Source organism: Geotrypetes seraphini, chromosome 6 (genome assembly GCF_902459505.1).
Source record: "Geotrypetes seraphini chromosome 6, aGeoSer1.1, whole genome shotgun sequence".
Lineage (NCBI taxonomy): Eukaryota > Metazoa > Chordata > Amphibia > Gymnophiona > Dermophiidae > Geotrypetes > Geotrypetes seraphini.
In genome coordinates, this window is record NC_047089.1 from 3,876,970 (window position 1) to 3,899,985 (window position 23,016).

General features: G+C 44.1%; 1 protein-coding gene across 1 annotated transcript in view; it reads right to left on the bottom strand.

Annotated features, from left to right (window-relative positions):
* The window catches only part of RRM1 (ribonucleotide reductase catalytic subunit M1), a 135,888-nt gene that overhangs the window by 79,418 nt on the left and 33,454 nt on the right, over positions 1–23,016 (bottom strand). Inside the window, exons 8-11 of the mRNA XM_033949190.1 lie at positions 18,323–18,464; positions 18,111–18,194; positions 12,773–12,934; positions 480–559 (exon numbers count right to left, since the gene is read on the bottom strand). Of these exons, the coding sequence (XP_033805081.1) occupies positions 480–559; positions 12,773–12,934; positions 18,111–18,194; positions 18,323–18,464 (468 nt within the window). The remainder of the gene's footprint in view (positions 1–479; positions 560–12,772; positions 12,935–18,110; positions 18,195–18,322; positions 18,465–23,016) is intronic.

Here is a 23,016-nt window from a genome sequence, read left to right on the forward strand (position 1 = left end):
CATCTGCTGGAGACAGAAAAATACTGAGCATTTTAAGGCTGCATGATGCCCTTAAGGGGCAAATCATGCTGAACTACTTTGTTTCTGTCTCCATCCACTGGTTGACAAACATAAGCTTGGACTGGTCTGGTATGGATGCTAAAGGGAAAAAAAAAAAATCTAATTTTTTTTTAAGATAGTAATCTTATAAGTATTCTTTTCCTTCAGAATATAGACTGATATCTACATGCTGAATTTTTCACTTCACTTATCTCAAGGATAACAGAGGAAAACAGGATACAAAAAAAAATTGGGGGCAAGGGTTCAGAACAGTCATTAAATCTCATGAATACCTTAGTAATTTGTGAGCTCAGAGAAAGATCATCTTTAACTCCAATGGAGTTGAGGCATGCACTACAGCTTGAAGGAGAAAAAAAAAAGATAACCAAGATTATAACAATTCCTATGAGATAATTGGGCAGATCATTCCATCAACATACCTCTCATACAGTTTTTCAAATTCCTCTCCCCAAGTGTCTTCTAGGCCAGGACATTCACTGGGACACATCAAGGACCAGTCCTGTGAGAAGAAAGGTCAATGTTATTCTTTACCCATCTTGGGAAGGATTTTTATACTATAAGGCTGAGCTCAGTATCAGATTCAAGGAGCTGGCAATGCAAGTTTTCTTCTCCTTGTCAATAATTACAGTAATAGTGCAATAGTTTCCACACTACCATCCATGCTGGAAGAACAAAAGCTAGTGCTACCAGAAGTTCACGGCTCCCACTGGATATTAAGCTTTACAAAATATTCTACACTTACCTATGACCAAACAAAACCTGTATCAGGTCAACTGAAAGGATCATATGTTGATAAGTCCAGATCAGCCAGACTTATGTACTAACCCTGTGGAAATTGTGCACAGCAAAGTTTGTGATAGGGTCCAGGAGGCAGCAACACACAAATGAGCTGCATCAACACACTGTCGAATAAAACGACAGAGCAGGGTCTGTGACAGTCTGGAGGGACTTAAAAAAAGAAATGTAGCAGGTAAGAACCTAATTTCTCCTTCTTTAGCAACCCTCCAGGCTGGCACAGAATGGATGGGACATACCAAAGCAGTACCCATCACGGGTGGGACCCCCAAAGGGCCACCACAAGAACACACTCACTCAACAACGCGTTGCAATGCACCTGAACATCCATACAATAGTAGCGAACAAAAGAATGAAGAGAAGGCCAAACAGCAGCTTTACAGATATCCACCGGAGGCACAAAAGATTCAGCCCAAGAAGCTGCCTGCCACTGAGTAGAATGACCTTTGAGAAAATCCGAAACAGGCTTCTTTTGAAGAAGGTTCGCCGAAGCAATAGCCTCCTTGATCCAGTGCGCAATTGTAGCCTTGGAAGCACTGCCCCTTAGCTAAAAGGCCAAAAAGACAATCCGGCTGCTGGAACTCCTGGGTCCGCTAAACATAAGCACGAAGGACTCTACAGACATCCGATTTGTGCAACTGTCTCTGCTCCAAAGAGCCCTCCCGACTATCCAAGACTGGAAGGACAACAGACTGGTTGACATGAAAAGGCAAAACCACCTTCGGCAGAAACGAGGGAACCGGCCGCAGCACGACCCGTACCCTAGAAAACTCCAGGAAGGGAGGCTTACACGAAAAAGCCTGAAGTTCAGAAATGTGCTTCACGGAAGTAAGGCCACCAGGAACACCGCCTTAAGTGTAAATTCCTTCAATGTGCAGGAGCCAAGCATGGAAAGAATGAGATTTCTTCAAATTCACTGAACTTTGGAATAACCTCCCTGCCCCGCTGCAGAACCTAGGCTCATTCCAATTATTCCGAAAGCATCTGAAAACCTGGATTTTCTCTAAAACGTAACCTCTAATTTCTTATTATATCCTTCCCTCATTTATTGAATTACCTGTAAACCGTGTCGAGCTCTATCTTTATGGAGATGATGCGGTATACAAACTTAAGGTTTAGTTTAGTTTAGAGATTGAGATCCCAGGCTGGAATCGAAGGACGAACAAGTGGCCTGAGCAATTTTGTCACCCTCAAGAAATGAAATCACATCAGGAGAAGAGACCAAATACCGACCATGCAACAGACTGCGAAAAGACAAAGCTGCAATCTGCACCCTAAGGGAGAACTAGGCAAGGCCCTGCTCCAGGCCATCCTACCAAAACTCCAATATGTGAGGTAAAGACACACGAAGGGGGGACCACCATTCCTCAAAGACATGCCAGATGCACACAAGCCCGAGAGGTGGAAAGTCTCTGGGAATCCAAGAAAGTGGGATCACCTTAACCGAAAATCCTCTCTTACTTAGGCACTCCCTTTCAAGAGCCAAGCTGTAAGACAAAAGGGACCCGGATCAAACATGGGAATGGGCTCCCGAGTCAAAATGTTGGGCGAAAGGGGCAGCGGAAGAGTATCTGCCATGAGAAGGCGGATATGCTGGGGCATACTAAGAGATTCAAGTTAATTTGGGGCCCATTGACATCTTTTGTGGATTTGTTATAGTTGTATTTGATCTTCATTTCTGTTAGTATAACACACACACATCCAGGGGGGATGGGGAGGGGGGTATATCTTTTGTGTGATTTTATTTCCTGATGAAAGTGTTGGTTGGGTGGGAGGAGGGTTATTATTGTATGAACACCGATTGATTATAAATGCTTGTTTGATTATTATTATTGTATGTATATTGAATTGCATTTTTGTTGGCTTTAAAAACTTAATAAAGATTATAAACAAACAAAAAAAAGAAGGCAAACCAGATGTGTATACCACGGGCACCTGGACCAGTCCAGAGCCACTAGGATCACGCAGCCTGCGTGCCAAGCAATCAGAAGAACTATTCTGCCCACCAGTGGCCACAGAGGAAAGACATAAAGCAGGCCATCCATCGGCCAATACTGCATCAAAGCATCCAGTCCTTCACCAACTGAATAACCTCGGCGCTTTGGCGTTGACACTCGTGGCCATGAAGTCCATGACCGGCCAACCCCAGGACTAAACAATCAACTCAAAGACTTCTAGCCCAAGACACCACTCTCCGGGATCCAGCACATGACGACTGAGAAAGTCCACCTGGACAATGTCCACTCCCACTATGTGGGAAGCCGAGATGTCCAAAAGATGAGTCTCTGCCCATTCCATGAGAAGAGTTGCCTCCTGCACTATCAGATGACTCCTGGCTCCTCCTTGACGATGGACATTAGCCACCGCAGTGGCATTGTCCGAGAGAACCCAAACCGACTTGCCCATATGCAACTCCTGGAAAACTAGTAATGACAACCGAATGGCTCTGGTCTTCAGAATATTAATTGACCAGGATGCTTCCACCGGTGACCAGCTGCCCTGAGCTGAGCGATTGAGACATTGAGCTCCCCAACCAAGGAGACTGGTGTCCATAAGAAGCACTGTCCACCGGGGCTGATCTAGACTCAAGCCCTGAACGAGATTGGAAGACAGTAACCACCAGCACAGGCTGCGATGAACTAACCCCCGAAGAGGGACTGGAGAGTCCAGATCTTGAAACTGTGGAGAACACTTCCAGAGTGCATACAGAAGGGGACATATGTGAGTCCAAGCCCACCTTACCACTTCTAGGGAGGCCACCATCGATACCAAGACCTGCAGAAAATCCTACGCCCGAGGGCAATGACAATCCATCAGGAAGCGAATCTGCGACTGCAATTTAAACATCCAGACCTCGGAAGGAAGATTCTTCCCAAGCTGGTGTCGAAGAGAACACTAAGATACTTCAAGTGCTGAGACGGAGTCAGACAGCTTTTGGACAGGTTGACCACCCAGCCCAGTGACTGCAGGAACTCTACAACCTGAGTCGTGACCCGGGAACTCTCTTGAAAATACTTCACTCGAATCAACCAGTCATCCAGATAGGGATGAACCAGAATGTCTTCCTTATGGAAGGCCACTGCCACCACTACCGTAATATTGGTGAAAGTCCATGGTGCCGCAGCCAGATTAAACGGAAGCACACAAAACTGATAATGCTTTCCCAAAATCACAAAGTGAAGTGAAGGAATCTCTAATGGGAGGCCCTAATCAGAACATGCAGGTAGGCTTCCAACAGATCGAAAGAAGTCAGGAATTCCCCAGGCTGAATGGCAAGAACAACAGATTTCAGGTTTCCATTCAAAAAAACAGATTCCCAAGCACCCTGTTGATGCCTTTCAGATCCAAGATGGGCTGAAAAGACCCCTCTCTCTTGGGCATCATGAAGTAAATAGAGTACCTGCCAGTGCAAACCTCCTGAGGGACTACTGCTTTGAGGTTCAGCAACCTTTGCAGCATCTGATGAAATGGCCTCCTTCTTCCAAGTTTCCTGATGAGAAGAGAGGAAACGATCTGGTAGGGGCCAGGAATACTTGAGAGCATAAGCCATCCCAAATCACCTCTAGGACCCACTGATCTGTTGTGACCGGGGGTGGACCGAGATAAGACACCCACAACTTGGCTCACACTGGAACCGGGGGAAGGACCTGCAATGGGTCACTGGGAAGGACGGGCGGAGGAGTCATGATCTCCACCCCTCCCCCGGTGGGCTCCCCAAAAGGACTGCATGCACTGAAAGAAACATGCTCTGGAAGGAAGAAAGGCTGTACCCCTGCCAGAACGGTACCAATGAAAATCAGGCAAATGCCCATGGACTTAATTCTAAATGTTCTACGAGGACCAGCGCAAAGTATAAAAGTAGAAGGGATGCTGGGAAGCAGTGATCACAATATGATCCACTTTAACCTGGACACAGGGGCAAAACATCGATCCAGAACGATGGCCATGGCACTGAACTTCCGAAAAGGAAATTATGAAGGGATGAGACTCATGGTGGGGAAGAAGATTAAGAAGAGGATAAGCACTGTAAAAACGCTAGAGCAAGCATGGTCCCTTTTTAAGGACATAGGCACCGAGGCACAAAATCTATATACTGTATACCGCGTATCAACAAGGGATCCAAGAGGAAAAAGAACAAGGAACCGGCGTGGCTCAATGTAGCGGTGAATGAAGCGATCAGAGACAAGAAGACTTTGTTTAAGGAATGGAAAAGGTCAAAACTGGATGAAAACTGGAAAAAGCACAAACAACATCAAAGCAGATGCCATATGGCGGTAAGAGACTACAAGGAAAACTAGCCAAGGGGCCAAAAAACTTCAAACTGTTCTTTCGATATATCAAGGGGAAACGGCCCATGAAGGAAGCGGTGGGGGCCATTGGATGACCATGGAATAAAGGGAGTACTAAAGGAGGACAAAGCCATTGCCAACAAACTGAACATATTTTTTGCGTCTGTATTTATTGAAGAGGATATACACAACATACCAGAAGCAGACAGACTATATGAAGGAAATGAAGACGTGAAACTGGCAGTGTTGATGGTCAGTCTAGAAGAGGTATGCAGGCAGATTGATAGGCTTAAAAATGATAAACCCCCGGGACCAGATGGCATCCATCCAATGGTAATCAAGGAACTGAAAGGGGTTGTAGCTGAACTGCTCCAACTAACAGCCAATCTGTCGATCAAATCAGGAAGGATTCCAGAAGACTGGAAAGTGGCAAATGTTACGCCAATCTTCAAGAAAGGTTCGAGGGGAGATCCGGGAAACTACAGACCGGTGAGTCTGACCTCAGTACCGGGAAAGATGGTTGAGGCACTGATAAATGACCACATGATTGATCACCTTGACGGACACAATCTGATGAAGACCAGCCAGCACAGCTTCAGCAAAGGAAGATCTTGCTTGACGAACTTACTGCATTTCTTTGAGGGAGTAAACAGGCATTCGACAATGTCCCGCAATTTAGAAAAATTGCAAGCCATATGTCTACATGCGATAGCCTAGACCACAGTTCTTCAACCGCCGGTCCGCAAAAAAATCTTGCCGGTCCGCAAAAGATTCAGATCCCGCCGCAGCAAAAGGTGCCGGCGTCAGCTGACGTGCAACTTCCTGTTGCCGTCGCTATGCCGGCACTCCTGCCTGCCACCACCGACTTCTCCACACCCCCAGAAAAGCAGCGGCAGGTCTGTGTGCTTTTAACTTCGGCACACAGCTGCCCCTAGGCAGTATTTTAGTGCGGTTTCATGAGGCAGCCTCGGGGCCTTTGGTAGGCCGGCCCACATCACATTATCGAAGCGGGCCGGCCTACCAAAGGCCCCGAGGCTGCCTCATGAAACCGCGCTAAAATACTGCCTAGGGGCAGCTGTGTGCCAAAGTTAAAAGCACACAGAGCTGCCGCTAGCCTACAAAGAGGAAACATTTGCTGGAGAGGGAAGGAGGGAAGGGAGTAGGGGTGCTCCTGGACAAGGGAGGGGAAGGGGCTACTGCTGGCAAAGGAGAAGGGAAAGGGAAGAGAGTTACTATTGGATAAGGGAAGGAGGAACATTGGAAGGAAACAGCTGGCAGGGAGATTAGAGGAGGGGAAGGATGGAATGGAGAGGTCAGATGAGGGAAAGGGGAGAGACAGAGGAATGACAAGGTAGAGAGAGATTGATGCTGGGAAGTGGGGTCAGATGAAAAATAAGGAAAGAGGGTCAAAGATGCTAGATCTGGTGTAGGAGAGAGGGGCATAGAAAGAACGCAGATACCATATGGGAGGGGGAGGGGTAGAGGGCAGACAGTGGATGGAAGAGGCAGATGCTGGATTGAAGAGACAGAGGGCAGACGCTGGATGGAAGAGAGTGAAAAGACGATGAAAGCAGAAACCAGAGACGACAAAAGGTAGAAAAAAATAATTTTATTTCTATCTTGTGATTAGAATATATCAGATTTAAAATATGTATCCTGCTAGAGCTGATGTTAGACATAACTGGGGAGTGCAAAGCCCAGGCAGTGCGTTTTTAGCTTCCAGCTGGCTTAGGGCTCTCTATGACCAGGAGGCAGTTGCCCTAGTTGCACTCCCCCTAACACCATTCCTGCCATGTGTGACTGCGGTATTCTGTTAGCATGATATTTGTGTAGCATTCTGTAATAATTTGGCTTATTCAGTTTTCTTGATAGTAGAGGGGATATATGTGAAGGGAGGGGAGACGGGGGTTTTGTTGATCCTTGCCCTGTATTATTTATATTTATAAAATGACAATTGTACAGAATATTGTTTCTCTTTATACTTTAATAAAATATGTTCAATATAAAATCATAACTATTTGAGGCTTGTGCGGATGGGATCAGATGGTTAACGGGACCGAGCTCGCGGGACAGGATGGCAATGGGGTTTTAAAAAATTTTAGTCTTATTAGTTTGCCGGTCCACGAAATAATTATTTTATTTCCGCCGGTCCATATGTGTAAAAAGGTTGAAGAACACTGGCCTAGACCACCGAATCATCCACAGGAGACAGAGTTATCCCTATCTCCATCAGGAATGGGATATAGCCTGTTCATGGACCGTGCCAAAAAGAAAGGTGCAGGATCCCCAGCCACCTGCAAGTAAGGCTTGTACATGGCTAAAACAAAATCAGGCATCAAAAAAGAACGCACTGCATTAGCAGGAGAAACATTTAGGACCTGTTCCTGTCTCTCTAAAACAGGACAGAGGTCACATGAGGCCATAGGCACTGTAAAAACGCTAGAGCAAGCATGGTCCCTTTTTAAGGACATAGGCACCGAGGCACAAAATCTATATACTGTATACCGCGTATCAACAAGGGATCCAAGAGGAAAAAGAACAAGGAACCGGCGTGGCTCAATGTAGCGGTGAATGAAGCGATCAGAGACAAGAAGACTTTGTTTAAGGAATGGAAAAGGTCAAAACTGGATGAAAACTGGAAAAAGCACAAACAACATCAAAGCAGATGCCATATGGCGGTAAGAGACTACAAGGAAAACTAGCCAAGGGGCCAAAAAACTTCAAACTGTTCTTTCGATATATCAAGGGGAAACGGCCCATGAAGGAAGCGGTGGGGGCCATTGGATGACCATGGAATAAAGGGAGTACTAAAGGAGGACAAAGCCATTGCCAACAAACTGAACATATTTTTTGCGTCTGTATTTATTGAAGAGGATATACACAACATACCAGAAGCAGACAGACTATATGAAGGAAATGAAGACGTGAAACTGGCAGTGTTGATGGTCAGTCTAGAAGAGGTATGCAGGCAGATTGATAGGCTTAAAAATGATAAACCCCCGGGACCAGATGGCATCCATCCAATGGTAATCAAGGAACTGAAAGGGGTTGTAGCTGAACTGCTCCAACTAACAGCCAATCTGTCGATCAAATCAGGAAGGATTCCAGAAGACTGGAAAGTGGCAAATGTTACGCCAATCTTCAAGAAAGGTTCGAGGGGAGATCCGGGAAACTACAGACCGGTGAGTCTGACCTCAGTACCGGGAAAGATGGTTGAGGCACTGATAAATGACCACATGATTGATCACCTTGACGGACACAATCTGATGAAGACCAGCCAGCACAGCTTCAGCAAAGGAAGATCTTGCTTGACGAACTTACTGCATTTCTTTGAGGGAGTAAACAGGCATTCGACAATGTCCCGCAATTTAGAAAAATTGCAAGCCATATGTCTACATGCGATAGCCTAGACCACAGTTCTTCAACCGCCGGTCCGCAAAAAAATCTTGCCGGTCCGCAAAAGATTCAGATCCCGCCGCAGCAAAAGGTGCCGGCGTCAGCTGACGTGCAACTTCCTGTTGCCGTCGCTATGCCGGCACTCCTGCCTGCCACCACCGACTTCTCCACACCCCCAGAAAAGCAGCGGCAGGTCTGTGTGCTTTTAACTTCGGCACACAGCTGCCCCTAGGCAGTATTTTAGTGCGGTTTCATGAGGCAGCCTCGGGGCCTTTGGTAGGCCGGCCCACATCACATTATCGAAGCGGGCCGGCCTACCAAAGGCCCCGAGGCTGCCTCATGAAACCGCGCTAAAATACTGCCTAGGGGCAGCTGTGTGCCAAAGTTAAAAGCACACAGAGCTGCCGCTAGCCTACAAAGAGGAAACATTTGCTGGAGAGGGAAGGAGGGAAGGGAGTAGGGGTGCTCCTGGACAAGGGAGGGGAAGGGGCTACTGCTGGCAAAGGAGAAGGGAAAGGGAAGAGAGTTACTATTGGATAAGGGAAGGAGGAACATTGGAAGGAAACAGCTGGCAGGGAGATTAGAGGAGGGGAAGGATGGAATGGAGAGGTCAGATGAGGGAAAGGGGAGAGACAGAGGAATGACAAGGTAGAGAGAGATTGATGCTGGGAAGTGGGGTCAGATGAAAAATAAGGAAAGAGGGTCAAAGATGCTAGATCTGGTGTAGGAGAGAGGGGCATAGAAAGAACGCAGATACCATATGGGAGGGGGAGGGGTAGAGGGCAGACAGTGGATGGAAGAGGCAGATGCTGGATTGAAGAGACAGAGGGCAGACGCTGGATGGAAGAGAGTGAAAAGACGATGAAAGCAGAAACCAGAGACGACAAAAGGTAGAAAAAAATAATTTTATTTCTATCTTGTGATTAGAATATATCAGATTTAAAATATGTATCCTGCTAGAGCTGATGTTAGACATAACTGGGGAGTGCAAAGCCCAGGCAGTGCGTTTTTAGCTTCCAGCTGGCTTAGGGCTCTCTATGACCAGGAGGCAGTTGCCCTAGTTGCACTCCCCCTAACACCATTCCTGCCATGTGTGACTGCGGTATTCTGTTAGCATGATATTTGTGTAGCATTCTGTAATAATTTGGCTTATTCAGTTTTCTTGATAGTAGAGGGGATATATGTGAAGGGAGGGGAGACGGGGGTTTTGTTGATCCTTGCCCTGTATTATTTATATTTATAAAATGACAATTGTACAGAATATTGTTTCTCTTTATACTTTAATAAAATATGTTCAATATAAAATCATAACTATTTGAGGCTTGTGCGGATGGGATCAGATGGTTAACGGGACCGAGCTCGCGGGACAGGATGGCAATGGGGTTTTAAAAAATTTTAGTCTTATTAGTTTGCCGGTCCACGAAATAATTATTTTATTTCCGCCGGTCCATATGTGTAAAAAGGTTGAAGAACACTGGCCTAGACCACCGAATCATCCACAGGAGACAGAGTTATCCCTATCTCCATCAGGAATGGGATATAGCCTGTTCATGGACCGTGCCAAAAAGAAAGGTGCAGGATCCCCAGCCACCTGCAAGTAAGGCTTGTACATGGCTAAAACAAAATCAGGCATCAAAAAAGAACGCACTGCATTAGCAGGAGAAACATTTAGGACCTGTTCCTGTCTCTCTAAAACAGGACAGAGGTCACATGAGGCCATAGGCAAAATGGTGGAGCTTCCCACCAAAAATGAGGAAAACACTGAAAAAAATCTCTTGAGGCCTGTAGCGGCAAAGAGGCCTGAATAGACCCAGCCGCTAAAGCAGAACTGCAAGCAGCAGTTGCTATAGTAGTAAGGGAATAGCCAGCACTATTGGCAGTAAGGGAAACCTTATTTCCCTGACCGTCAGCATCTGGGGAAATCCCTGTGTGAGCGGTAGAGGAAGCCCAGGCTTCCCCACTGCCTACAGCCAACAATCGGTGCAAGCGTGAAAGGGAACTCTGCTCGCCATCACCTGAAGCCGATGAGGATTTCCTCACACAGCAGCCGGAACACTTTGTGCACACGCCGGCTGCATTCACCACTTATCAGGAACACAATGAGCACTTTTTCTGCTTCTTTAAAGTGCTCATTGTGAACTAAAAGGGAAAGGACAAACAGCCGATTAACAATTAAAGTCAATTAAAGCTAATTTAAAGCTTCCTTTCAGACCAGCACCACCTTAGGAGATTTTTTGTTTGGTTTTTAAATACAACTTTACTTAATAAAAGAGCAGAGCCCACTGGCTCTCAAAGCTACGTGCCTGGCCTTAACTGTGGCAAGGTTTACATCTGAGATAACGTAGGTTATGGGAGGTCCTATGCACTGAGAGCCACCAATGACATACGATATGCCTTTCCTTCTAGTTGTTTCACCTAAGCCATTAAGATAAGTTTTGTGCTAGATTTAGGATAAGTTAAAACTATTAATGTTAAAATTTGTAAATAAAAAACCTAAAACTGGACTTAGGGACATTTGGAGCATTGAGATAAAGCATCAAATTACTGTGTCTCAATGGCCATGAATTTGGTCTTGGAGAATGAGATGTACGGTGTCTGCATCTATGAGACAAACTTGGTTTTTCCTTTTACATAGAGCATTTTGGACCCCAGTTAGATTACAAAAGTTAGACAGCTCTAAGTCTAATAGATGTTGGCACTGTAATCTGGAAGCAGGGACTCTTGATCATTTAATATTCTACTGTCCCTGTATTATGGCCTTTTGGAAATCAATTTGGTCTCAAATTAATTGTTTACTAGAAAACCATGTAGCATTATCATATGATACAATTATGTTCGGTATGTCAATGAGAACAAAAAGTCAAATTAATAAACTTTTATTGATTATGACAGGAGTCGCCATACAACATATCAGTAATTGGAAAAATTACAGTAGACTTAACTATACCTTCTGGTGGAATTCATTGTGCCACATTTATAAAATGGAAAGAACAATTGCCATACAAAAGGGAATTATAATAATTTTAAAAAGATTTGGGGGCCATTGACAAATTATTGCAATGATTAGACACCGTTTTCCACTGAAAGTACATTTATACATAGGGGGAGGGTATAAAGTTCTATTAAAGGTTTAATCAATAGATAAGAATATAATATTTATATGATATTTTTGATTAAAATAATTGTGGGAAGGGTGGGTGGGGAGGGTATAAATTTATGTATTTAAGATGATATTAGAAAGAAATTCAAGTGATGTATACAAGTTTTAACTGATATAATATTGTGTACTTGATGTAAGATGGAAAAATGAATAAAGAATTTGAAAAAAAAAAAAAGGTTAAATTTTTAGGCATGAGATAGTCAATCTGATTTGTATAAAGGTTAGTTTTTTTTAAATATCCAGGAACCCTATTAGTTTACTAAAAAATTTTATTGGGTTGGATTATATATAGAAGGATCCATTTTCTGTATTTAAAGTTTACAGCTGAGGCACCTCTAAAAAAAAATAAATTGAGGGCGGTGGAAGTAAATGGGGGGGGGGAGGACCTCAACTAGTCAAGTGTGGCACCCCAAGGCCAGACAGACCTCCAAAAGGGTACCCCAAGATCTATCCAGCAACAAACAGGGACAAGAAGGCCACTACCCAAATCCAACAGGTCCTAAACTAAACGGAAAGACTGCACAAGCTTACCACCTCCACATGCTTTAGACTGATAACAGACTGATTGTAGATGGGACTACACAGCCTACTTGTACTACAGCCAAAAGTCAATGTCTCAGTCTCCACCTGCTAGCAGGGGAGCATAAATCCATCCGTTCTGTGACAGTCTCGAGGGACACTAAAGAAAAACAAGTTATCTATCCCTCCACTCACTAGATTTTGGTACTTTAAAGATTGTCTAGATAGAATAAAAAGACTCATACTCAGTACAATAAAAGCAAGGTAAAGAAGATGACAGAGATGGCAAGGACCACTGATGAAGGTAAAGGTATGAGGAGAGAACTATGTACTTAATATGTTGACTGCTTTATCACCATCTAAAAACAGACCTGCAGCTCTCTTTGCTGCCAAGAGGGACAGTTTCAGGGCAGCACATTCGAGCTATGAACACATTTTGTGCTAGTACATTTTACAATTTTACATGATTAAGGAATTGCTAGCCTCAGATATGTAAAATTAAAAGCACAGATGGGGGCTACATGCTGCCCGTCCACAAGCCTCCCCCCCTCACCTGATTTGTTTCCACTCGTTTCATAAAAAGATCTGGGATCCAAAGGGCATAGAAAAGGTCCCTGGCACGTTGTTCTTCCTTGCCAGTGTTCTTCTTGAGATCCAGGAAGTCAAAGACGTCAAAGTGCCAGGGCTCTAGGTAGATGGCAAATGCTCCGGGTCTCTGCCAAAATCAAACATGCCTTAGATCAGAAAACTCATCTGTAAAAAAGGCTAACTAGATGCTATTAGTAAATTTTGCCATGCTTTCAATAGAATCTATTAGCAGATTTAACCTGAGTCTGCCCTTGATGAAGGACACGAAATAGGGCTCTGTAGGGCGATCAGCTGGCATTCCATGGAAACAGACTCTTTGGCTGATGGACGTTAGTGGTTTTTGATAAGTTTCTTTTTTCCAGTTGCCATATTTGAATGTTGTAAGACTGATATACTGTTACTTGGCACTGCAGGAACGATCACCAAATGACTTGACACTTTTGAGTGTTTTTGATTTCTTGAACCAAATTATTGTGGCACTGGGCTATTTTGCATGTATTATAATTGATATGGATGATTATAGATATTTTATGTATGGGCATTGTGATTGTTTTAGGGGAAGGGGGGATTAATACTGAAATGGATATTATAAGAATATTAAGTGTGATATTTGACACCAAAACCCCACTAGACATCAACAAACATAACTACCCCATACAGCCCACCATTAAAATACTGGGTGTAACTCTGGACCAATGCCTCACCATGAAGATCAGGTGGACTCCCTAATCAAAAAGAGTTTTTTCACCCTCTGGTAACTTAAATCCATTAAAGCATACTTTGATAACTCTGCCTTCAGAATCTTGGTACAATCCCTCGTATTAAGTCAACTCGACTACTGTAACATCGTCTACTTAGCAATCCCCCAAAATAATATGCGACGATTACAACTAATGCAAAACACTGCGGTCAGACTAATCTTCGGTCTAAAGAAGTTCGATCACGTGACGCCATACTTCAAACAGCTACACTGGTTGCCGATGGAAGCTCATGTAAAGTTTAAGTTCGCCTGCCTCTGTTTTAAAGTTTTCTACAGTCTAACCCCTAAATACATCACTGACCTATTCTCCTTCTCAGCCAACAAACACAAGAGAAGCTCCCACTTCGTTTCTCCCCCGGTTAGAGGATGCAAACTAAAAAAACACCATGAGCATCTTCTCTCACATCAGGCTGCTCTATGGGGTAAAGACCTAGAACAACTCCTATTGCCCACCACTTATGAGGTATTCAGGAAACGCCTCAAAACCCACCTATTCCTGAAATACCTAGACAGTTAACCCACTTCCCTCTTTCCCCTCCCTTGCCCTTTCTCCCCATTGTTACCCACATCCCTTAAGTTAATTCAACTTGTACATCAACTCAACTTGTACTCCACTAATCTTTTGTAAACCTCATAGAACTTAACGGTATTGCGGTATATAAACTGTTATTATTATTATTATATTTGAGTATAAAATGTTATATTTACTGTTACACTTATTGTAAGTATTGAAAATAATAAAATCGTCGAAAAAAAAAAAATAATTAAAAAATATAAATTTTATTAGCCACAGGGTGTTTAACATGATGTTTTGGGGTAATTCCTGCCTTGCCCTCTAGAGTGCTAAATGCGGTGATAAACCCTGGTGAACTTTTGACAATTTTTTTTTTTTTTTTAAGTTCCCATGAACTGATTCAACACCCTTTATTCACTCGTATTTAGAGTTATAGCAATTTAAACCAATTCAAAGAGCCCTCAGTCCATACAGTGTTTCAAGAACAGAGAACAGGTCTTTCCTTATCAACTTGAGCATTGTGACTTGAGCGTTGGCAGTTCAAAAAGGTTATTATAATAAATTTAAGGATGTGTGGGGACCATTATTAAATTATAGTAATGAATAAGTTACACTTTTCCCAATTTTAATACATAAGTGGATTTGGGGTGGGGGTTTTTTCTTGGTTTTCCATTAAGAATATATATATGATTGTCATAAGATTATTTTCATGCGATATATATTAGTTGTATATGAATTTGGGAGGGGGTGGGGGTTAAATCTTCTTGGTGTATGATACTGAAGATTTTTCAAGTGATGTTGTATTATAATTGTTTGATATGTACACTTGATGTAACTCTCAGCAAATGTAACTACTCTGCAAATGTAACCTAGCTGTAAAAATAACTTCACCGTAAATGTATCGTCAATAATGTAAATGTAGCATCGCCGAAAATGTAACTTCGCTGTAAATGTACAGTCTCTTCATCTGTTAACCGCATAGAACTTCCATGGTAATGCGGTATACAAGAATAAAGTTATTATTATTAAGTTATAAAATGAATAAAGAAATTAAAAAAAAAAAAAAAACACTTGAGCATTGTGACCCATCTGTCGTTAACTATGAATGATGGGCGAAACCTTAAAATCTGACCTTTACTTCCGTTTTCCCTTTGGTTTAAAGTTGTTCCTGAAACTTTTTTATTGGATCTTTCTTATGTATTTTGGGCTTAGTGGGGATGGGAGGCTTATACTGATTTTCTCTTTTATTATTTGTTTCTGTTCCTAGTATTATTCTCCTATTTTCTGTGCACGATAGATTCTTGTAAAGTTGTCAAGGTTTAATAATTTAATGAAACACAACAACATCATCTATGAAAGGTTTAATAATTTAATGAAACACAACATCATCTGTGAAATTAAAACAGTAAAGAGTGGCCTAGTGGTAGAACTGCTGCTTCTGCACCAAGAGGTTGTGGGATTGAATCCCAGGGCTATTTCTTATGACCCTGGGCAAGCTACTTAATCCTACATTGTTCCATACAAAATAAGTACCTGTACATATGTAAGAACTGCTTTGATGGTTGTGCAACTACAAATCGGCAGTATACAAGTCCCAATCCCTGATGATGCAATCGTAATACTGGCATAAAAAGCATGCTGCACTGCTACGATCAGACATCTTCAGCAGGCACTATTGTTTACATAAGTCATTTCTAAGGTATGTCAGTTTCCTTCTTAATGCTAATCTATTCAAATCTACAATAGTTTCAAGGCGACATACAATTTGGAGGTTAAGCAAACAGATAAAGGAAAAAGGAGAAGGGGGACATTAAGCAGGAGGAGGAGAGGGAGAGGCGAAGAGATCTCTGTGGGGAAGCAGAGGAACTACAGGACTAATCTCCTTTATTTCTACTTTAAGATGAAATATTGCAAGTAGTGTCTTGTGGTAGAAGATTGCATCACATACCAACTTGCACAATAGCTGAGAAGTTCTACTAGTCCTAACCATAGTAACATAGTAGATGACGGCAGATAAAGACCCGAATGGTCCATCCAGTCTGCCCAACCTGATTCAATTTAAATTTTTTTTTATTTTATTTTATTTTTTTTCTTCTTAGCTATTTCTGGGCGAGAATCCAAAGCTTTACCCGGTACTATGCTTGGGTTCCAACTGCCGAAATCTCTGTTAAGACTTACTCCAGCCCATCTACACCCTCCCAGCCATTGAAGCCCTCCCCTGCCCATCCTCCACCAAACGGCCATACACAGACACAGACCGTACAAGTCTGCCCAGTAACTGGCCTGGTTCAATATTTCATATTATTTTCTGATTCTAAATCTTCTGTGTTCATCCCACGCTTCTTTGAACTCAGTCACAGTTTTACTCTCCACCACCTCTCTCGGGAGCGCATTCCAGGCATCCACCACCCTCTCTGTAAAGTAGAATTTCCTAACATTGCCCCTGAATCTACCACCCCTCAACCTCAAATTATGTCCTCTGGTTTTACCATTTTCCTTTCTCAAGAAAAGATTTTGTTCTACATTAATACCCTTTAAGTATTTGAACGTCTGAATCATATCTCCCCTGTCTCTCCTTTCCTCTAAGGTATACATATTCAGGGCTTCCAGTATCTCCTCGTACTTCTTCTGGCGCAAGCCTCCTATCATTTTCGTCGCCCTCCTCTGGACCGCCTCAAGTCTTCTTACGTCTTTCGCAAGATACGGTCTCCAAAACTGAACACAATACTCCAAGTGGGGCCTCACCAATGACCTGTACAGGGGCATCAACACCTTCTTCCTTCTACTGACTACGCCTCTCTTTATACAGCCCAGAATCCTTCTGGTAGCAGCCACTGCCTTGTCACACTGTTTTTTCGCCTTTAGATCTTCGGACACTATCACTCCAAGGTCCCTCTCCCCGTCCGTGCATATCAGCTTCTCTCCTCCCAGCATATACGGTTCCTTCCTATTATTAATCCCCAAATGCATTACTCTGCATTTCTTTGCATTGAATTTTAGTTGCCAGGCATTAGACCATTCCTCTAACTTTTGCAGATCCTTTTTCATATTTTCCACTCCCTCTTCGGTGTCTACTCTGTTACAAATCTTGGTATCATCTGCAAAAAGGCACACTTTTCCTTCTAACCCTTCAGCAATGTCACTTACATACATATTGAACAGGATTGGCCCCAGCACCGAACCCTGAGGGACTCCACTAGTCACCTTTCCTTCCTTCGAGCGACTTCCATTAACCACCACCCTCTGGCGTCTGTCCGACAGCCAGTTTCTGACCCAGTTCACCACTTTGGGTCCTAACTTCAGCCCTTCAAGTTTGTTCAACAGCCTCCTATGAGGAACTGTATCAAAGGCTTTGCTGAAATCCAAGTAAATTACATCTAGCATATGTCCTCGATCCAGCTCTCTGGTCACCCAATCAAAAAATTCAATCAGGTTCGTTTGGCACGATTTACCTTTTGTAAAGCCATGTTGCCTCGGATCCTGTAACCCATTAGATTCAAGGAAATACACTATCCTTTCTTTCAGCAACACTTCCATTATTTTTCCAACCAGACAGACATCAGCATTAAACTATAGGAAATACCTCATGCAGTTTTAAGTTAAGAAATCAGAAAGATTGTCAAGTGATGTGTTTAATTGTATTGTTTTATTGTTTGTGCACTTGATGTAAGATTGAAAATGAATAAAGAATTTGAGAAAAAAAAAAAACTTCTCAAATGCCTAGCTGGGGTGGGAGTGGTGTAGTGGATGATAGTTTAAGTTAAAATTTGATTAATCGCCTATCAAAACTTCTAGGCGATGTGCAATGATTAAAAAGGGGAAAGTATTAAACAGACAATGACATTGCCGAACATACTGAGACAAGGAGGAAAATGGGATGAACTACAATAAGGAAAGTTAAATATAAAAAGGAGAAAACAAAAGGAGGGGGCAAAATCAGTTAAAACGTCTAAAGTGCGAAGGCGATAAAGTTCATGAATAGGATTATCCTGGCTAGGTCATCATGTGAGAAAAGGCCTCTCACCATACCTTGTTACCTCCTTGATCCACATAACGGGCTGTGTTGTTGTACACTCTTAGCATTGGGACCAGGCCATTGGAATTCCCATTGGTCTGAAACAAAAGATATGCACAGAATACCAGAGAAAGTTCACTTAATGCTGGAAACTAGACTAGTTCTGCGCAAATGTTAGAAGAATGTGAGCAACCCACCAACTACAAAAAGGATGATGCGATCTTACCCCAGCAATATAACTCCCCGTGGCTCGGATACAGCCCACAGCAACACCAATGCCGCCAGCGGATTTGGAGATGAGTGCACACTGCTTTAAAGTGTCATAGATACCCTCAATACTGTCATCTTTCATACACAACAAGAAACAGCTGAAGAGAGAACAAATGTATTGGAATTCAGGCTAAAATTGTTTTCTTGCAAGAGCTATTTTTATGTAAATTTACATTAAAAAAAAAAAATGAACACTATTCCAGAGTTCGTGAAAATTTAAGATCAGCCAGTCCCATCTCAAGTTTCATCTTTCTGCAACCATACCACACAAAGCAGAGTTTGCAAAATTGATCCAATTTCTGCAAAAAGTATAAATTAGGTTCTTACCTGCTAATTTTCTTTCTTTTGACTCCCAGTTCACTGATGGGTAATAGCTCATCATGACCAGCAGATGGAGACAGAAAATCTTTCGGCTGTAATACAAGTAGCTGTGCTTCCCCCTAATATATTCAGTCTGCCGAATAACCAAGCAGAACTAAAAATTACTTAGTATAACAGTAACAACACGCCACACAGGAGTAACAACTACACTTCTCCCTCTGTATTCGCAGTTTCGGTTATTCAAGGTTTTTAGCTTGCTGGCTCCTCCCCCATAATTACATCAGCTTGCATAGAGAAATCGCTGATTCCAAGCGTTTACAGAGAAAAATCGCCGATTCCTAGCACTTTCTTTACTGTGTTTTATCTCTCCTTGAGGAACAGGCCAGGTCTCCCACCATATTATTCGCGGTTTCACCAAATTCATGATGGTTTTTAATAGAAAACAGCAAATAACATATGGAAAAGTTATTCACAGTTTTTCTGTATTTGCGGTTCTGTTAATCCTCTATCAAAGCGAATACGGAGGGAGAAGTAATATAGAACAATACTGTTGGAAATTGCATTTAAAAAGCAATTGCATTTAAAAAGCCCCTTCAGCAAATGTCCTCACAGTTCGCCCGCTGAGCCAAAGCCACTGCTCTTTTTAATCTCCCCAAATCCTAGAATACTACAACCCATAGAAAAAAAACACACTTTTCATGCAAATCCTGAAACAACAACAGATAGACATGGTGGGGAGGGGACTGGGCCAGTCTGGATATACTCTAAAAGAAAGAAAATTAGCAAGAACCTAATTTTTCCTTCTTTAGCAACTCTCCAGACCAGCCCAGTTCACTGATGGGATGTACCAAAGCAGTACCCATCATAGTGGGACCGCCAGAGAATCGCTACCAGAACACGCTCACTGAACACCATGTCCCAACATGCCTGAACGTCCACACGGTATTGTCGCACAAAGGAATGGAGAGAAGATCAAACTGCAGCTTTACAGATATCCACTGGGGGCACAAGAGAAGACTCAGCCCAAGAAGCTGCCTGACCCCGAATGGAATGAGCCTTGAGAAATTCCGGGAACAGGCTTCTTCTGAAGATATGAGAAAGCAATAAGTCTCCTAGATCCAGCACACAATGGTAGCCTTGGAAGCACCGCCCCCCCTTATGAGGACCTGCTAAGAAGACAGAGATGATTCAACTTCCAAAAATCTGCTGAACATAAGAGCAAAGGACCCAACAGACATCCATCTTGCGCAACTGCTTCTGCTCCAAAGAGCCCTCCCAGCTTCCCAAAACTGGGAGGACTACTGACTGACTACTGACTGGGACCCTAAGAGAGTGGAGATCACTATCTGAATAACCTTTCAGAGAGATAAGAGGCAGATAAGAGCCAAGCAGTAAGACAAAAAGGACTCAGATCGAACACTGGAATTGGATACCGAGTCAGAAGGTCAGGCGAGAGAGACAGCAGAAAAGGATCTGCCACGAGATCCGCGTACCACGGATGCCGGGGCCAATCTGGGGCCATCAGGATCATGGGGCTGGGGTTCCGAGTAATGTGAAGAAGAATTCTGCTCACCATCGGCCACAGAGGAAACACGTACAGGAGGCTCGCCGTCGGCCAAGGCTGTACCAGAGCATCTAGCCCCTTAGCCTGAACATCCCTGTGCCGACTGAAGAACTGGGGCACTTTGGCATTGACACTCGTGGCTGTAAAGTCCATGACCAGCTGACCCCAAGTTTGCACAATCAACTTGAAGATTATGGGATCAAGACACCACACTCCGGCATCTAGAATGTGCTGACTGAGGAAGTCTGCTTGGACATTCTCCACTCCTGCTATGTGGGAAGCAAAGATGTCCGATGCAACTCTGTCCATGCCATGAGCAGATCCGCCTCCTGCACCACCAGGCAACTCTTGGTTCCCCCCTGACGATCAACATTGGCCACCACCGTGGCATTGTCCAAGAGAACCCAAATAGACTTGCCCATCAACAAGATCTGGAACGCTAGCAATGCCAGATGGATGGCTCTGGTCTCCAGAACATTGATCAACCAAGACGCCTCCTACGGAGACTAACTGCCCTGAGCCCAGCGACCAAGACTCTGAGCTCCCCAACCGAGGAGACTGGCATCCATGAGAAGATCTGTCCACTAGGGATGATCCAAGCTCATTCCCTGCACCAGATTGGAATACTGTAGCCACCAATGGAGACTGCAACAAACTAACCCCTTAAAAAGAATGGGAGAGTCCAGATCGTGCACCTGGGGTGACCACCGCTGAAACAGAGTATGCTGAAGCAGGCTCATGTGAGCTCGGGTCCACCGAACCACATCCAGGGAAGCTGCCATCGACCCCAGAACCTGGAGAAAACCCTGAGCCCAAGGACATCAGGAAGCCATCAGAAGGCGAATATGCAACTGCAACTTGACCACTCAGACCTCCAGCAGGAAGACCTTCCCCAAGCCGATGTCAAAAAGAACCCCAAGGTACTCCAGACGCTGAGATGGAGCCAACCAGCTCTTGGACAGGTTGGCTACCCATCCCAGCAACTGCAGAACTCCACAACCTGAGCCGTAACCCGGGCGCTCTCCTAAAACGACTTTGCTTGGATCAACCAGTTGTCCAGATAGAGGTGAACCAGAATGCCCTTCTTGCGCAAGGCGGCCGCCACAACCACAATAATCTTGGTGAACGTCAGAGGAGCCATGGCCAGACCAAAGGGAAGCGCACAAAACTGATAGTGCTGTCCTAAGATCGCAAAGCGAAGGAACCGCTGATGGGAGGCCCGAATCAGAACATGCAAGTAGGCCTCCGTCAGATTGCGAGATGTCGGAAATTCCCCCGGCTGAACCGCCAGAATGACATATCGTAGTGTCTCCATGCGAAAATACGGAACTCACAGAGCCTTGTTGACCCCCTTCAGATCCAAGTTGTGTCAAAAAGTCCCCCGTTTCTTGGGCACCAAGAAGTAAATGAAATACCGGCCAGTGCCCCACTCCAACGGAGGCACGGGCACTACTGTTTGAGATCTAACAATCTTTTAAGCATCTGGCAAAAAAATCGCTTCTTCCATGCCGCATGACAAGGAGAAGCGAGAAAGTGATCTGGCAACAAGTGGGAAAACTCCAGAGTGTAACCATCCCGAATCACCTCCAGGACCCACTGATCTGTTATGAACTCGGCCCACCCCTGGTTTAAAAAAAAAAACCCTTGCAAATGTGCGCCCACCGGAACCAAGGGAGGCACCTGCAAGGAGTCATTGGGTGGGCCATGTGGCAGAGGAGCCAGCAAAGGAAACACGTCCCCCCTCCCCAGACAAGCCCCCCAAAAGGACTGCATACGCTGAAAGAAATGGTCCCACAAAACTCCAGAGGCTGGCAAAGAAGCAGCCCCTCGACCAGAGCGATACCTGCGGAAATCACGCACATGCCCCTGAGCAATGCCACCCAGCACAGGTAGTTGGGCATGGTCTTCAGGCAGACAGAGCACTTTAGTCTGTTAAGATCTGAACCAACTTGTCCAAATCCTCACCAAACAAAAAAGACCCCTTAAAGGGAAATTTTGTCAGCTTAGTCTTGGACGCTGCATCCGCCAACCAAGCCCAAATCCACAAGGTACAATGTGTAGCCACCCCGGGAGACATGGACTTGGACAACGTCCGCAACAAGCCATAAAGGGCATTAGAGAGATAAGAGGCAGCCATCTCAATTTTCACCACCTCTCAATCTGTATACTTTGAAGGAAAGGCGGGAGAGGGGAGATATGATAGAGACGTTTAAATACCTACATAATATAAATGTGCATGAGTCGAGTCTCTTTCATTTGAAAGGAAACTCTGCAAAGAGAGAGCATAGGATGAAGTTAAGCGGTGATAGGCTCTGAAATAATCTGAGGAAATACTTTTTTACGGAAAGGGTGGTAGATGCATGGAACAATCTCCTGGAAGAGGTGGTAGAAACAGAGACTGTCTGAATTCAAGAGGGCCTGGGATAGGCACGTGGGATCTCTGAGAGAGAAAGAGATAATGGTTACTGTGGATGGGCAGACTAGATGGGCCATTTGGCCTTTATCTACCGTCATGTTTCTATGTTCCCAACCCAAGGACAAGTCATCAGACTCACAGTCAAGGACATGCTGGGCCCACTGAAATACGGCCTGAGCCACACCACATATAGCTGCCTGGACCCCTAAGGCAGAGACTTCAAAATTCTGCTTAAGAAGGGCCTCTAACCTACACTCCTCAGAGTCTCGTAAGGCCGAGCCACTCTCGACGGGCACCATATGCAGCTTAGCAATCGTTGAGACCACCACGTCCACCACTGGCGATGTCA